This window comes from Leptopilina heterotoma, unplaced genomic scaffold (genome assembly GCF_015476425.1).
Source record: "Leptopilina heterotoma isolate Lh14 unplaced genomic scaffold, ASM1547642v1 Lhet_19, whole genome shotgun sequence".
NCBI classification, from domain to species: domain Eukaryota; kingdom Metazoa; phylum Arthropoda; class Insecta; order Hymenoptera; family Figitidae; genus Leptopilina; species Leptopilina heterotoma.
Genome location: NW_025110908.1, coordinates 1,223,046 through 1,239,677, shown reverse-complemented (window position 1 = coordinate 1,239,677; position 16,632 = coordinate 1,223,046). Strand labels below are relative to the sequence as shown.

General features: G+C 23.5%; 3 protein-coding genes across 4 annotated transcripts; 2 read left to right on the top strand and 1 right to left on the bottom strand.

Moving 5' to 3' along the window:
- The first annotated feature begins 1,171 nt into the window (after positions 1–1,171).
- LOC122500642 lies at positions 1,172–3,075 on the top strand. The gene is made up of 2 exons (XM_043609664.1): positions 1,172–2,729; positions 2,844–3,075. The coding sequence occupies exons 1-2, from the start codon at positions 1,922–1,924 to the stop codon at positions 2,978–2,980; spliced, it is 945 nt and encodes a 314-aa protein (XP_043465599.1). The 5' UTR covers positions 1,172–1,921; the 3' UTR covers positions 2,981–3,075.
- Positions 3,076–3,352: 277 nt separating this feature from the next.
- Positions 3,353–10,177, bottom strand: LOC122500644 (methyltransferase-like protein 22). 2 transcript variants are annotated; one of them, XM_043609665.1, is made up of 6 exons: positions 10,054–10,177; positions 6,657–6,726; positions 6,406–6,531; positions 4,345–4,530; positions 3,882–4,049; positions 3,353–3,761 (listed from the first exon to the last, which is right to left on the bottom strand). In XM_043609665.1, exons 1-6 carry the CDS (start codon positions 10,054–10,056, stop codon positions 3,481–3,483), a joined length of 834 nt encoding a protein of 277 aa, XP_043465600.1. In that variant the 5' UTR covers positions 10,057–10,177; the 3' UTR covers positions 3,353–3,480. The 2 variants fall into 2 exon arrangements, with proteins under 2 accessions (XP_043465600.1, XP_043465601.1); XM_043609666.1 differs by lacking the exon at positions 10,054–10,177 and adding an exon at positions 9,029–9,390.
- A 138-nt stretch (positions 10,178–10,315) lies between these two features.
- LOC122500640 (protein disulfide-isomerase) lies at positions 10,316–14,695 on the top strand. The gene is made up of 8 exons (XM_043609661.1): positions 10,316–10,638; positions 11,234–11,565; positions 12,741–12,878; positions 13,013–13,243; positions 13,387–13,758; positions 14,120–14,248; positions 14,342–14,428; positions 14,514–14,695. Exons 1-8 carry the CDS (start codon positions 10,500–10,502, stop codon positions 14,562–14,564), a joined length of 1,479 nt encoding a protein of 492 aa, XP_043465596.1. The 5' UTR covers positions 10,316–10,499; the 3' UTR covers positions 14,565–14,695.
- The last annotated feature ends 1,937 nt before the right edge of the window (positions 14,696–16,632 follow it).

Below are 16,632 nucleotides of genomic sequence, written 5' to 3'. Positions count from 1 at the left end.
AAATAATTGATTTTATTTTAAGTATTTTAATAAGATTCTTGAAAATCAAATTTTTAAGAATTTTAAATCTAAATAATTTTTAGACATTTTAATAAAAAATCAACATGAAAATTGAAATTCAAAAAAATTGTATTCAGAAACTTTTTCTTGTAATAAGTAATTCTCAGAATTTTTTTACTATAATTTTTCTAAAATTCAATTATTTTCTACATTTCCAATTAAATATTTTGAAAATTCAAATATATATACAAAAAAAAAATTAAAATTAATAAAAAAATTTTGTGAAAATAATTGTTTTTAAAAATTTTAATCAAAATTCTTCAAAAAATTGTTTAATTTTCTAAATTATACAAATTTTTTTTTTTAAATTAAAATATTTTTGAATAATTATTACAATACTTTTAAAAACCTAACTTTAAGACTTTTTTCTATTATAATTTTTTATAATTTAATTATTTTCAAAAATTTTAATTTACGTTAATAACTTTAAAAGGAAATTATAAAGAGTTGCAGTTACAATTATTATCAAAAATTGAACTTTTTTATACTCAAATTATTTAGAAAAATTATAAATTTTCATATTTGCCATTGAAATTTTTGGAACACTTGCTTATTTTTTAATATTTTCCAAAGAATTCATTTAAAAAATTGCACTAAATTTCTTTTAATTTCAGTTATTTTGAAATTTTTCTATTATAATTTAAAAATTCTATTATTCAAAAAGTATTTTAAAAAATTTTTTAAAGAAAACTAAATTTGAGACTTTTTTTTACATATAAATTTTTAAAATTTAATTATTTTCAATATTTTCTCTTAAATCTTTTCAAAAATTCATCTGAAAACCTTAAAAAAGAAATCATAAAGAGTTGCAATTACAATTATTATTAAAAAATTGAATTTTTGTGTTTAAATAATTGATTTCTCGAAAAAATTTTGGAAAAATTTTTTTTATAAAAAAAAATTAATTTGGAGAAAAAGTTTAGTTTTAAAATTATTAAAATAATTGGATTTTCAAAGATTTGCAATTTTAATTTTTAGAAATAATGAAATTTCGCAGAAATGTTTGAAATTGAGATTTTAAAAAATTTAATTCCTGTGTTAAAATAAATAACAAGTAGATATTTAAATATTTTTATTCAAAAAAATTATTAATTTTTGAATAATTGAATTTAGTCGATCCTCCATTGTCTCTCTTTGTCTTCTCTTGTTTATTAAAAAATAGTTACCATCGATTCAATATTTTTAAATTTGCATCAAGCTGTAATAAAAATTATTGTTTGAATTTGTTTTCAATGAAGAGAAAACAAAGAATTTTTTTTAAATTTAAGATGTTCTGCGATATTTGAAGAACTCTTCTTGCGACCTTGTTTTATTGTCCATTATCATTAATTAACGAAAAATTCATTTTGAATGATGTAAATAGTAAAATAACTCAATAAAGCTTGTGGACATAAAATTTACTATTAAAACAATTTGTTCTTTAAGAATAAAAAATTTTTTCTTCAAACTATTAGTTACACAAAAAATATTTTTAAATATTCAACAAAAATAAGTGAAGAACAAACATTTTAGTTCAGACGTTAACTTCAATTTACTTAAAATTTAGGCCCAAAAATTTTGTAAATCACATTTCAATGTTGACATAACAAAGTATTAATTTTGTATTCTCCATTTTTCAAATTTCTCAACAATGAAAATTGATTATTCAAAGTGACGATTCATTCCGTAAAAAAAGATTTTGAGGATATTTGAAAAATCTTTCAAAAGAATTTTTTTAGCAAATTTAAAATTAAAATTTACTGAGAAAATTATGTCTACAGCGACAATATACTAACTAGATATTATATGTACAAACTAATTAATAATATAATGATTGAATAAAATTTCTGAATATTAAACGAAAAATTACTTGAAACCGAAAATGAACGAAAATCAAAAAATTACTTTTCACAATGTACCGAGTGACACGTTTCTTCAACAACAACTTTGTCAGCACATTATTCTCAAATCACTTCCTCCCCTCGAAACCAAAGATTCTCTAGAAGACATAAAAATACTCAAACAATTAAAAAATCCCTCGAAAAAGCGTCCAAGAAAAAATGTTTTGTGCTCCTTCATCAAAGCCACGACATTCGAAACTAGACCGAGACGCAAATTCTATCAGCAAAAATCAAAAGGAGCTCAAGATTCACAACGAAAATCAAACCCCGAATTTATTCATAAAATGCGTAGTCGTAAACATTTCGATATTCATAGAATTGGAAAAAAAATCATAAATCATTTCAAGAAGGAAATTTCCGAACCCGGACCATCTCAGATTAAAAAAGAAAATCAGAATCGAAAAAATAAATACGATCCAAATAAGGAAACTGAGAAAAATATTATACACTCTTTGAAAAAATTAAACCTAAATGAAATTAAATCGACAAGTCAATACGAATTTCCAATTCCGAAAAAATCGGAAATTTTATCAAAATCTGACAATTCATTAAGTCATTATGCAAATAGCAGTGTCGATACAGAATTAATGGAGAATTTAAATGAGATTCAAAATTTATTTACTCAAAAGCAATTAGACTTTAGTTCGGGCGACGTTAAACATTTAAATTTACAATCAGAGAATGCTTGTTCATCGAAAAATTGTACTGAAATTTTATCGTCTAAGAAAAAAGCAGTACAATGGAATCGAGAAGTAGACGTTGTTTATTTTGCAGGCGACACTTATGGAGGTGAGTTTATTATTAATTAAAAAATTAACTAATTAATTTAATCCATTCTTACAAATTTACAAAAAGTTATATTTATTATTACTAACGAAATGAAATTTATTTTTCTCTTTAAAGGAAAAATCGTAAAACGCGAAAGAGAACCATTGAGAGAGGAAGCTGATCAACAAGCGAGGCATAAAAAATTCATCGACTTGATTTTGGAAAAAAATCTCTTGTCCCTTACAAAAGGCTTTCACTTTCCTTATTCTTGATCATTTATTCCGAATAAAATCCACGAAAAGTATTTGCAAAAATAAAAATATTTATTTTCTTGGTCATATGGAGTTTTTACAAATGTCTTATTGACAATATGGATTTTATAATTTTCTTTAATTATGGAAAATGAATATAAAAATTATTTTTTTTTTCTTCTAAATTCGTCTTTGTTTTTTTTTTTTTTTCTTTCAGTTGAGTTAATTTAAAAATAAATTTGTTAAGGAATTTATTAGTTTTTTCAAAGAGAATGAAATTCTCGTTTTGGAATAAAAGAAACAAAATTAAAACAGAAATTTCTAATAAGTAATTGATGTAAATAAGTAAATATTAAATTATTAATAAATTTGTTTTAAAAAAAATTAGTTCCTTATTTTAAAAAACGTTGAATTATTGGATTGAGAAAAAATTTGTAAACAGAAAAAATAGAATATTTCCAATATTAAAAAAAAGAGTTAGTAGTACGAATGATAAAAATATTGTTTTCTAAGAAACGGACTCAAGAGGACTTTTTAATCTTCATCAAAATCATTTGCTTCAATCTGTCATACCGGAAATATTGAGGAAAATCTAATTTAATTTCTTCAATGTTCCATTTGTAATTCTTCTTTGTAATAATTCTTTGAAATTCCTCATACATTGGAGCAACAGAATCTAAATCAGCTAATGTGAAAACGAAACGCTTTTCCAATGCGACATAAGCGACAGACGTTGAATTTGCATTAAAAAGTTTCTCTAAAGTATTTACAAAACCCTCTGTTATAGTATCGTCGTATATCACTGAAATTTAAAATTTAATTTTAACTTTTACTTATAAAGTAAATTGTATAGAATATTATTAATTTAAAGATATAAAATGTATAAATTACTGATCTTATTTTTCTCAGCATTTATACTTACCATCAGCGGCTAGAATTATTTCAACTGTCTTTGAATCTTCACAAAGTTGTTGAGACCAATTAAGATCTAAAAAATTCATTTCCTTAATATCTACTTTACTCCTGACGTATTTCTTATTATTTTTGAAATTCTTCGCTATGAGTTTCAGAATTTCTCCCTCGTTAATATCTGCAAACAAAATTTATATAAATATAATTTTTCATGATTAAAAAATAAAAAGTTTTGAACTTTCAAATGAAGGAAATATTTTTTATTGAATATATTTTGATAAATTGCCGATTGTAATAAAAATTGGAAATTTGTATAAATTTTACAATTAGGAACTCCATAATTTTCTTTTTTATACTTGACGCAAAATTACTGTAATAAAAATTGAATTTCAAGAAGAAAAAATTTATTTCGTTCATTTGAACGTTCAAAACTTTTTTTTCGGATTTTTAATTTTTGTAAAAATTTTAGTTACCTGTACATATTATTTTCTTGGCTATAATACTGGCAATAATACTCGTGAAACCAACTCCGGAACCTAATTCCATTATTATTTTATTTTCGAATTGATTCGAATTCGATAGAATGTAATCAGCTAGTAGAAAAGCTCCTCTCCAGAGTTGTAAACCAACTAAATGTAAATCAGTGGAAATGTGATGCTCTGAAAAATATTTAAATTAAAAAACATTATTTTATCGGAGTTTTTGAACTTGGAAATTTTTTTTGCAAGTGAACAGTGATTTATAAATTATTATTATTATTATTCTTATTTATTGACAAATAAAAAAACTTTTATTATTTATAATATAAAATCCAAACTGTTTGAAATTTTTATCAAATTGTACATTTTTCAGAATAAATTATAAAATTTACTCTAAAAATAATGTTAGATTGAAAGTTAAAAAAATTTACTCATTAAATACATAATTAATTACAATCCTTTACTATTTACTATTTTTTAAAATTTTAATAAAATTCTTCAAAAGAATTCAATTATTTTCATAAATAGTAACATTCTTCAGAAGAATGAAATTATTTTTATAAATAATAAAATTCTTCGCAAGAATGAAATTATTTTTGTAAATACAAATAAAATTCTTCTTTGGAATTTAATTACTTTCAATACAATTTAAATAAAATTTCTCGAAAAGATTTAATTATTTTTAAAAATTATAATAAAATTTTTCCATTTATTATCAAAAGTTTTGATAAAATGTTTTATAAAAATTCAATTATTCTCATAAATAATAAATTTCTTCGCATGAAATGCAATTATTTTCAGTTCAATTTATTTTTATAAAATATTTCCAAAGAATTGAGTTATTTTCAAAAATTAATATAATTAATTGCCATTCAATTATAATTATTAAAACAATTACATAATTTTAAAAAAGTTTAAATAAATTCTTCAAAACAATTCAATTATTTTCAATACAGTTTTAAAAAAATTACTCAAAAAAATTTGAATTATTTTCAAAAATTTGGATAAAATTCATTGAAGGAATTCAATTATTATCAAATTTTTTGATGAACTTTCTTGCAAAAATTCAATGATTTTCAATATTAATTTTTAAATTGAAAACATTTAAAAATAAAAAATTTTAAAAGAGTAAGGAAACAATAATTATTTTAAAGAATTAAATTTTCTATCAATTTTCTTTTTCTATCAAATTCTTAAAAAATTCAATTATTTTCAAATTTTTCAATTAAAGTTATTAAAGAAATTACATTATTTTCAAAAAATTGAAAGAAATTCTTCAAAACAATTCAATTATTTTAAAAAATTTGAATAAAATTCTTCGAAGGAATTCAATTATTTTTAGTACAATTTATTTTTTTAAATTATTTCCAAAGAATTGAGTTATTTTCAAAAATTATAATTATTAAAAACATTACATAATTTTCAAAAAATTCAAATAAATTCTTCAAAACAAAATTCAATTATTTTCAATACAATTTTAAAAAAATTCAATTACAATTTTCAAAAATTTGAATAAAATTCTTCGATAGAATTATTCAATTATCTATTATCAAATATTTTGATAAAATTTCTTACAGAAATTAAATGATTTTCAATATTAATTTTTAAATTCAAAACATTTAAAAAGAAAAATTATTAAAATAGTTAGGAAACTATTTTACAAGAATTTAATTTTCTATCAAATTCTTCAAAAAATTCAATTAATTTTAAATTTTTCAATTAAAATGATTAAAGAAATTCTTCGAAACAATTCAATTATTTTTAATATAGTTTTAATAAAATTTCTCAAAAGAATTCAATAATTTTCGAAAAATAGGCTAAAATTCATCGAAGAATTAAATTTTTTGATAAAATCTCTTACAGAAATTAAATGATTTTCAATATTAATTTTTAAATGTTAAACATTTAAAAAGAAAAATTATTTACCAAAAAAAGGAGGAAACAAAAAAGCAAACAACTATTTTCAAATTGCGAACAGATTACCAGAATATAACGATTATTAATATAGATTTTTATATTAATTTTATTATTCTTTTTAATTTCAAAAATTCATACCAATTAACAACGTTCCTTTTTGTACTCGATCAACTATTAAATCTCCATCTTCATCGTATTCAACTTTCTCATTTTTGTCTTTTAGTAAAAATGATGGATATCGAAAATTAATGTTTGTAATTCTACCTAAAAAAAAGAAAATATTATTAGTAAATTATTAAAAACGTATACAAATTAAATTACAATAAAAATAAAAAAATTAAACATTATTTTACCATAATAATTAATAATAGAAGTCTACTCATACTCACTATTGTTTTCAAACTCCCCTTCAGATCCATTTTCTTCATAAATTTCTGATGTTACTTTAAAAGATGCCATCTGCAAAAAAAAATATTTTATTACTAAATTTATTAGGCTTAGAATTTATTTTTGATTGATAAAAACATCCGCGTGTTTAACATATTTTTTCAGCTTTCGAAAAAAAATTTCTTTCCTTTAAATTTAATTTTCCTTATTATTTCAAAAAATAAAAACGAATTTCATGAAAATACGTCTTCTAAATTTTATTCTTTCATCAATTTTGTAATTTTTAGTTAAATTTACCCTTATTTTTTATTTCTTTACTTTTTTAATATTTATCAATCAGATTTATTTGAACAGTTGTTATTCAAATTCTTTAAGTTTTTAATTTTTTAATCTATTAAAAGTTTTATTAATTTTTTTTTTTTTTATTTGAAAAAGTGTCTATTTTAAACAGTAAAAAAATTATTTACTCTCTTTGGAAGTGGTGGAAATAAAATATTCTTCATATTTAGAAAAATATTTTTCCATATTTTATTCTTTTTTTATTCTCTATTTTTTTCTCCTATATTTTTATTCTATTTATCATTTAAAAATATATGTATTTTAAACAGAAAAAAAATGTTTTACTTTCTTTGGAATAAAATAAGGGGAGGAGGGAAGTAAATATTCCCCCCTCTCTTTTTATTTTTTTTTCCTTCTTATATTTTTATTTTATTTATCATTTAAAAAAATATCTATTTTAAAAAGTAGAAAAAAATTCTTTACTTTTCTTTGGAAGAAGGAGAATTACTTTTCTTAAAAAACAATAAAAATTGAACAATAAATAATGATTAAAATAACCAACATATTCCCGATATGTAAAAAATTGATTATCAAATCAATAATTAAAAAAAGAAATTTGCCAAAAAAAAAAAAACAATTAGAAAGTAATTAAAAATTTCGGATCATATAATAATATGCCATATGCGCCCGAATAGATAAAACATTTGCAAACATTATTCATTAGAATTTCAGAGAAGTTTTTTGTGATGAGTTAAAAATACTCTTGTATAATCATTTAAGTATTTGAGAAATAAAATTCAGATAACATTCGTCTCATATTCTTATCGTATTATTAATATTAAAACAACAATTTATTGTAAATTTTTTTGCAAATTAATTTTTGTAAATTAAAATTTGTCAAAAACATATTGTATAAACTTTATACGAGATGTCCAAATTTTCTGTCAAAATTGTCTGTCTCACATATGAATAAACATTATATTTGTTTATTAAAGTATGTGTATTATTGGAGAATTACGTATTGTGACAATAATTTATCGTCTTATGTAATTATTATTCGTTTGTTATTTTTATTATCGTTTAAATTGAGAATTTTAAATTTACAATAATTATAATATTAATTTTTATTTTAATATTTTTTTGTAAATAAATAAATATCTAATCTCTATATTTAAAAATGTGTTAAAATACTTATTTTTTTTCAAACTCAATACAATTTCTTTAGTTAATCTGGTATTCGTAAAAGTGTTGTGATAAAAACAACCTTATCAATTGTATAATTTTAACTAAGTTTATTATCTAAAAATGAAGTCAATTGCACTTTTTTCGAACGTTTTTTGTCGCAAAAATAAATTCCAGTTGTGGGGTAAATTTCATTAATTTACAATAAAAATTGCTTTTTTCATAATTCAAAAATTTTTCACTTGTTTCAAATTTATTTACAATGGGGAAAAAATTTATTTCATTTCATTCAAATAACCTGATTACTTGTCTATTACCAAATAAATATTATTTATTTGTATTAAATAATTTTTTTTTATTTATTTAACTTATTTTTTATTTTTTCAATTTATTTTATTTTATTAATTTTTTTTTGTTTTTTATTTTATTTTTACTTCGTTTATTTTTTTAAATAATATTATTTATTTCTGAGTCAATTAAGTAGTATTTGCTTCAAATACTAAAATTTATTGGTTCAAATAATTTGTTTTTAAAAAAATTTGATTTAAAAAAAATTATTTAGGCCAACAAAATATTGACTTGATTTAGATAAAAATTATTTGAGTCGAGAAAATATTTACTTGATTTAAATAAACATTATTTGAGTCAAGTAAATATTTACTTGATAATAGAGTATTTATCAGTTATTTGAATTATATTTTCGTTTTCAGTGTAAAATTTCCGCAGCGAGACATATATATATATTTATTATTTTAATAATAAAAATAGATATTTATATTACAAATATATATAGATATATTTATTAAATTGTTAATGACACCAAATGACACTTGACAAATATAACTTGTTATAATTATAATTTATAAGATTTATAATAAAAATAATAACACTGACAACTCAACTATATATATACCTTCTATTAATAACGAAATAACTTTAAGAACGATAATCAATAACTCTTTTATTCCTCTAATTAATAAAAAATAATCTCTCACAAAATAGACACTATAAATAATTTATTTTACTATTTATCCAATAATTTATTTCTAATCATTTTTTTTTAATTTCATTAATTACTTTTAAACGCTTCAACGACTACTGTCACTTTTTAAGGGCACGCAGTCACTACTGTTTACAAAACTAGATTCTAATATTTATTTTGGGATTTTCTGAAAGGACAGAAGCAATTACATAATGCATCATTATATTTTAATGTTATATCTATAGATATACATATATATAATGTTTGCAGTTCCGCAATGTGAATTATCTTTCGATCGCATATATATTTTTGGCAAATAATATCTTGCGCGAATAGGTATCTTGAATATATTTACAAAAAAAAAATTGATAAAGACGAAAAAAAAATAATTCATTCTATTTTTATGATAAGAAATTGGTAGTACAAAATTTTATGGTCTGTAAAAAAAAAATTTTTTTCCTTGTGTATTTTAGTATATTATTAACTTTGCAAATTTAAATGACAATAAAACATTTTATTTACACACAGGCATTTGTAAAAGCATATAGCTTCTTTTGAGTGACCTACTTTAATTAAAAAAATATTTTACATTTTTTTTTTTTTTGAATATATTATATTTATATTTTATTAGAAATTTATTAGAAATTTAATCAGATTAGTCTATAACTTTTTACTGTTGTCAGTTGTCAGAAACAATTCAAAGAATTGGAATATTGCCGGTAATTACGCCTATGTCACGTGGCAACGCATGCGCATTATTGCAAAACAAATTTTTCGAGTACACTTTTGCAAATTTCTATTCTAATAATCAAAAAATCTATTTTTCTACTTTTTCTAAACAATACCAACAAAAAACTCTAATTCTACAATTTTAATCACCAAAACACTTATCCAAAGAGTAAACAATCTTCAATGTTATCTAACATAACCTAACTTTCAAGCATTTCAATCATTACCATTATTTCAACTATATTTGAACATTTGAAGCCTTTGGAGTATTTCCCCCTCAAGTATTTTCATAAACATTGATGAAAAAACAATAAAAAATTAATTTTAGCCGGTATCTCATCTCATTTCACTGGGTAACGAAAAGTACGGTTATAATTTCTTGGCCTCGTGCCCAGGGGCCAATCAGCGTCCACCACGATCAATGAGGTGCCACGCGTTATTAACCGCGTTTCACAAACGAGGAAGGCCCACAACCGCCACAACCTTTTGATATCTCGCTCATTCCGACTGGAATCGTCATCGTTAGAGGCAGTGTATTTTAAAAAAAACATTAGTTCAACAAACCCGCGCGTTGCTTTTTAACGGGGCCCGGTGTTCGTTAAATACCTCGTGAATTCTTGTGAGCGACTCAGTTCACAAAATTTCATCGAATATTATAAATCAAAAGCAAACGATGAAACCGACGATATTTCTCGTGTTTCTCATCGCCGGGATTTTTGCCGAAATCAAGAATGAAGATGATGTTTTAGTCATCACAAACGCAAATTTTAAGGATGCCATCACTGAACATCCTTACATTCTCATTGAATTCTGTGAGTTTTACATTTTTTATTTTTTTCAAGAATTTTATTTTTTATTATGTACTTTTGTCCCCTGTTGCTTTGTCTTGCATTCCAAAGGATTTTAGTCTTTTTCTCTCCCACACAACTAATCATAGAGACCATCTTCCAGCTGTTTGACTTTACACGTCATCAAATTATCAATTCTCATCCTGTTGTTTTAGTTACTTGTTGCATTAACTTTTAATGTTTCTTTTTACAATATTTTAGAATATTCACTAAATTTTACGAAAATTGTAAAACAAGTATTTTAATCTTTATTTGTTTTTTACTCCTAATTATCAAATCTAATTGAAAAGATTATTTTTCGAGAATTTGAATAATTTTTTATTGTGCAAATCTCATGGTTACGATTCATTTAAATATTTTTTTACTTTCTGAATTTACAGTAGGTATTTAAAGTATTTAATGTTCTGGTAGTTTTTTAGTAAGAAATTTTTCATTCAAATTCGATATTATTTGAAATTATCACAGATTATATTATAAATTAAAATTAAAGAAATGAAATTTTGTTATAATTTTTGTATTATAAATTAGAAGTGGTATTATGAATAAAAATAAATTATAGATGCTCCATGGTGCGGACATTGCAAAGCATTGGCACCCGAATATGCCAAAGCTGCAAAGAAATTGTTAGAAATGGAATCGGAAATCAAACTCGGTAAAGTTGATGCAACAGTTGAATCAGAATTAGCCGAGAAATATGACGTGCGAGGCTATCCTACACTTGTATTCTCCCGTCATGGTGAATGGATTGAATACAGCGGTGGTAGACAAGCTGACGATATTGTCAACTGGGTTTTGAAGAAGACTGGACCATCTGCTAAAGATTTGAAAACTGTTGATGAAGCTAAGGCTCTAATTGACGAACATAATGTCGTCGTCATTGGATTCTTCAAAGTAAGTCAAAAACTAATTAATATTCATTTTATGTATCATTTTTAATTCATACCATATAGTAGCCTTCCCTTATTTTAATATTTAAATTAATATTAATTATCAATGTAATTAAAGTTCATCAAATAATAACAAAAATAAAATATTAATTATTTAGGTATTTAATTAATAAATATGATGACAAATTTCAAATTTTTTTAAAAAAGAAGCAATTTTGATTTTTTGGACTAATGAAACGATAATTAATTAATGTAATTAAAATTCACAGAATAATTAATATCATCATTTTTATCTAATTTTTAATTCGTGCTATAATTCATCCCTTGGCTATTTTAATTAAATATAAATTATTGAATTAAATGTCAAATTAATAATATCAATAATATTAATTTGTGACGCACTTCTAAAAAAGATACCCAAGAAGCAAATAAATTATAGGTTAAGTTCATTGTAGTTTTATCTTCATTAAAAGTATCTTTTTAATTATATAAATTTTAAATTAGTTTTTATGGAATATTTTTGATGTCACGAACAATTGAACATTAATAATTTGTAATTGTAATGATTCTCTTTCTGTATTTTTACTCCAAAAATCTATAAACATAACCTCAAATTTTTTGCGCCTTAGGTAATTTAGAATGGTGTCACAATTGTTTATATTAATTCAGTTTAATTCATTTTTTAATAAAAAAAATAGTTTTTACTTGCGTAAAATATTCTATTAGGAGAACAAGAAAAAGAAGTCTTGATGGTCTTGATATCGAATTATTTCGCAAACAGAACAAAGAACAATCCATACAAATATATTTTAAATGAATTTCTTGTAAATGTTTAGATAAAATTAAATATTAAATTCGAAGAATATTTCCTATTCGTGACTATTTTTTAGTTTTTATAATAAGTAAGTTACAATACAATTCCACTTTTTTCTCATTCAGAAAGTAATTAAAAATTGAATAATTTAATTAAAAATAAAAAATTTTAACTATAAATTAAATAATTTAGATAAAAAAAAAAAATGTAATTATAAATTAAATAATTTAATTCAAAAACAGAAAATTTAATAAAAAATCAAAAAAGTTAATTGTAAATAAATATTTTCAATTTAGTTCAATTAAAAATAAGTTTGATTCGATTTATTAATTTTATTATTATTTTATTAATTAATTTTATTACAGGATCAAGAATGTGATGAAGCTAAAGTATTCTTGAAAGTTGCTGATGGTGTTCACGACAGTGTGTTCGGAATTTCTTCCGCTGAAGAATTATTCAAGGAACATGGTGTTGAAGACAAAAAAGTTGTTCTCTTCAAGAAAGTGAGTAAAACTTTTGCACTATTAACTGTAAAATTTCCCAATCCTCTCAAAATCACCGTTAATTATTTTTACAATGATTTTACAATATTTCAGAATATTTAAATACTAAATTTTTTCCCACAATTATTTTACAGTTCGACGAAGGCAAGAGCGTATTTGACGATGAGTTCGATCACAAAGTATTGACAAATTTCGTCAAGGTTGAATCTCTACCACTTATCATTGACTTCAATCACGAAACTGCACAGAAAGTATTCTCCGGTGAGGTCAAGAGCCACCTTTTGGTCTTCCTCAGCAGCAAAGCTGGACATTTCGATGAATATGTGAAAAATCTCGAGGCAGCCGCCAAGAAACATCGCAAAGACGTAAGAAACACTTGACATTCGAATTTAAAAAAAAATTGTTATTTTAGATTTTTTTAGACATAAAACTGCCTTTTTTAAATTATATATAATAATTTTACAATTTATTTTACAACTTTGTATCTATAACAAAAAATTTATTTTAGATTTTATTCGTTACAATCAATGCCGACGAAACTGACCACGAACGTATTCTCGAATTCTTCGGAATGAAAAAAGAAGAAGTGCCAGCGATGCGTATCATTAAATTGGAAGAAGATATGTCCAAATACAAACCAGACAATCCAGAAATCACTTCTGAAAATGTTATGAACTTTGTTGAATCGTTTGTTGCCGGAAAGGTGAAGAGACATTTACTCACACAAGACTTGCCTGAGGATTGGGACAAGGAGCATGTTAAGGTTCTCGTTGGAACTAATTTCCATGAAGTCGCTTATAACAAAGAAAAGGACGTTCTTGTCGAATTCTATGCTCCATGGTGCGGACACTGCAAACAACTTGTGCCCATCTACGATTCTGTACGTAGTTTCAATATTTTGTTTCTATTTTCTAATTTAATTCCAATTTAATTACTCTTTAATTGCCTTTAAATACTCTTAGTACTAAAAAAAACTTTTTAATACTTTCTGTTGCTTTTAAATAATTTTTAGTACCTTTAAATATTTTTTAGTACATTTGAATAGTTTTTTTAGTACTTTTAAATAGTTTTTAGTACTTTCCTATATTTTGGCACTTTTTAATACTCTTTTACTAGTGAAGATAAATTTTCTTTATTTTCAAATAAGTAGATTTGAAATAATCGTTTTTTAAGAATGAGACAAATTTTTAACGATTTCTTTTATGACAAGAATTTATTACTCACGTTTTCTTTTTTTACAGCTCGGTGAGAAGTTCAAGGACAGAGAAGACATTGTCATTGCCAAGATGGACGCCACCGCCAACGAATTGGAAGATGTTAAAATTTCCAGCTTCCCAACTATCTACCTTTACAAGAAGGAGACAAACGAGGTAAATATTTATAGAGAATTTTATTTAATCCATTTAAATGATTCCCGACAATTTATGATCTTTTTGTTTAAACAAAAATTTTTCTGCTTCTAGGCTATTGAATTCAAGGACGAGAGAACACTTAAAGGACTTTCCGAATTCCTTGAAAGAGGAGGAGAAAGAGACGCATCCAGCGAAGAGGTAATATTCTATTTCGAATTCTACCGTTTAGAACTAAAAAAAAATGTTACGAATTATTTTACTCAATTTAAAATATTTTTTTCAGACTCAAGAGACAGACGAGGACGACGATGCACCTCGAAAAGATGAGTTGTAAAAAGTTACACCAAGAGAATATTTATCATTCATCTTTATGCTTCATAACGACGGGATGTCAAATTCCATTTATTTTTAATGGAAGCAACACCCGAAATTCACCAATCGTTTCTGTTGTCTATGTTCATCAAAAATAAATCGTCACACTACAATTTTTGAACTCACGCACGAGGCTCTTTCGCAGACCAAAGGATAAAAAAGTCGAATTTTCCCTATATTATGAAGTGAAGTTTTGTAAAAAAAAAAAGAAGAAAAATTGTGCAAAGACCCTCTCGTGACGTTATAACACTTTATTAAATGTACAACGCATGATTTTTTTTGTAAAGATCTAGACACTTTGAAACAGTGTTTAATTTAACTGTTTAGTTCGTTTTGATTGTATCTAAATGGCACAATCAAAGGGTACTTACATATTGCTCTTCCATAATTAATAATTATACCAATTTTTTTTTGGGGACTTTCACTCGTGATTTTTATTTTTATATGAAACAGCATTTTTAATAGTATGTATATTGTAATGAAAAATTCCATCAATATTGTTTTAAGTTTAAAGACGATGCTGTAGAAAGTTAAAAAGAAGTCCTTTTTTACATTATTATAATTCTATTCTACAGCATTTTGTTTAATACAATGGTTGTTAATTAAGATTTTAGACTAGAGTTCGATTTATTCGAGCTCAGTTTCGACTGAAAAAGAAACGTTTTAGGAAATTTAAAGAAAAGCATGAAATGAAACTATAAATTCTTACATAATTCTTAATATAATATATAAATTTGTCAATTTGCAGTTTTTTTCAATAATCCCAAAAAACCCCAATAATTCTCATGACAAATCGGTTAACATTAAGTTATGAATTTTTTTCACTTTGATTATAATTTTTACAATCTTAATTTTTACATTTAGAATAATAATGGTGAAATTGAAGAAGAAGTGCAACATTTCAACTTGAAACCTCTGCTCAATTTCGTTCAACGCGAATTCATTTTAACCGAGAGCGTAAAAAGTGTCTTAAATTCAAATTGCGAAGAAGCGAAATTCGCCTTAAAGTCTTGGCCGCAGAAAACAAATCACAAAGAAATGAATTCAACCCTCTGTACTTGTTATGGAGTAAGAAAATCTATTTTTAACAAATTAAATTTTTCTAATTAAGAATAAAAAAACAAATTTTTTATAGCCTGAATCAGATCATCAGCTACAAATGAAAGAAATCGACAAGAAAATTTTACACAAGGAAGAATTGAAAGAGAAATTAAAAACAAATTTGTTAAAAGAAAAAAATCGATCACGAAAGTTGGAAGTTAGTGAAATTTACAAGCCAAAGTCAAAAAGTTCAACACGTTTGAGACGTAGCAGTTCAATATCGCAGACAAGACTGGGAAAAAAGCCGGAGAGTAAATGTAGAATAAATGAAAAAAATTCCGTCGAAACATTATCAAAGCGAAGATCTTCCTCTAGTATTCGGCAAACGGAAGTTAATTCAAAACATTCAAACGGTGAAAAAAAGAAATTACCAGAATTAACGAATAAACAGTCGAAAATTACATCCAAGTCTTGTTCGCAAACAAATTTCGTTTTAGCGAATAAATTAAGTCTTTCGAAAAGTGCTCAGTCGGCTGACAATCGAAATCGTCTTCCTCCTTTAAAGGTGACGGAAAAAACACTGTCCAAAGATTTTATGAAGGTAATTTAATTTTTTTTTTTTTAAATTATACTTTTACCATTTGGGAATAATTTCATTTACTTAATATAAAATTAAATAAATAATATAAAGTCTATAAAGTAATTTCTATCGTAAATAAACTTATTTGCTTGGAGAAAATTTCTTAAAGCGCTCCGAAGAGTAAACGAATTTTTTGGTTATGTTTGTAATTTTTTTGGAAGAAAATACACAAAGGAATTAACTCTGAAAATAAACCGTGGATATTTAAATCTTTATAACATCTAAAATAATTAATAAAAAGTACTTTTAGCATTACACAATTAAACAGAAAATTTTAATAAGAGTAAAAATCACAAAGCATAACCTTGAAATGATTTGCTTCTTAAGTAATACCAAAATACGCCTTTTT

Coding starts and splice junctions, on each gene's coding strand:
- LOC122500644 (XM_043609665.1), bottom strand. Junction 6,532..6,656: donor AGGGGAGTTTGAAAACAATA/GTGAGTATGAGT, acceptor TCTTTTTTTTAG/GTAGAATTACAAACATTAAT. Junction 4,050..4,344: donor CAAGAAAATAATATGTACAG/GTAACTAAAATT, acceptor TTTTGTTTGCAG/ATATTAACGAGGGAGAAATT.
- LOC122500640 (XM_043609661.1), top strand. CDS start 10,500: ATGAAACCGACGATATTTCTCGTGTTTCTCATCGCCGGGATTTTTGCC. Junction 12,879..13,012: donor AAGTTGTTCTCTTCAAGAAA/GTGAGTAAAACT, acceptor ATTATTTTACAG/TTCGACGAAGGCAAGAGCGT. Junction 13,244..13,386: donor CCAAGAAACATCGCAAAGAC/GTAAGAAACACT, acceptor AATTTATTTTAG/ATTTTATTCGTTACAATCAA.
- LOC122500642 (XM_043609664.1), top strand. CDS start 1,922: ATGAACGAAAATCAAAAAATTACTTTTCACAATGTACCGAGTGACACG. Junction 2,730..2,843: donor TGCAGGCGACACTTATGGAG/GTGAGTTTATTA, acceptor TTCTCTTTAAAG/GAAAAATCGTAAAACGCGAA.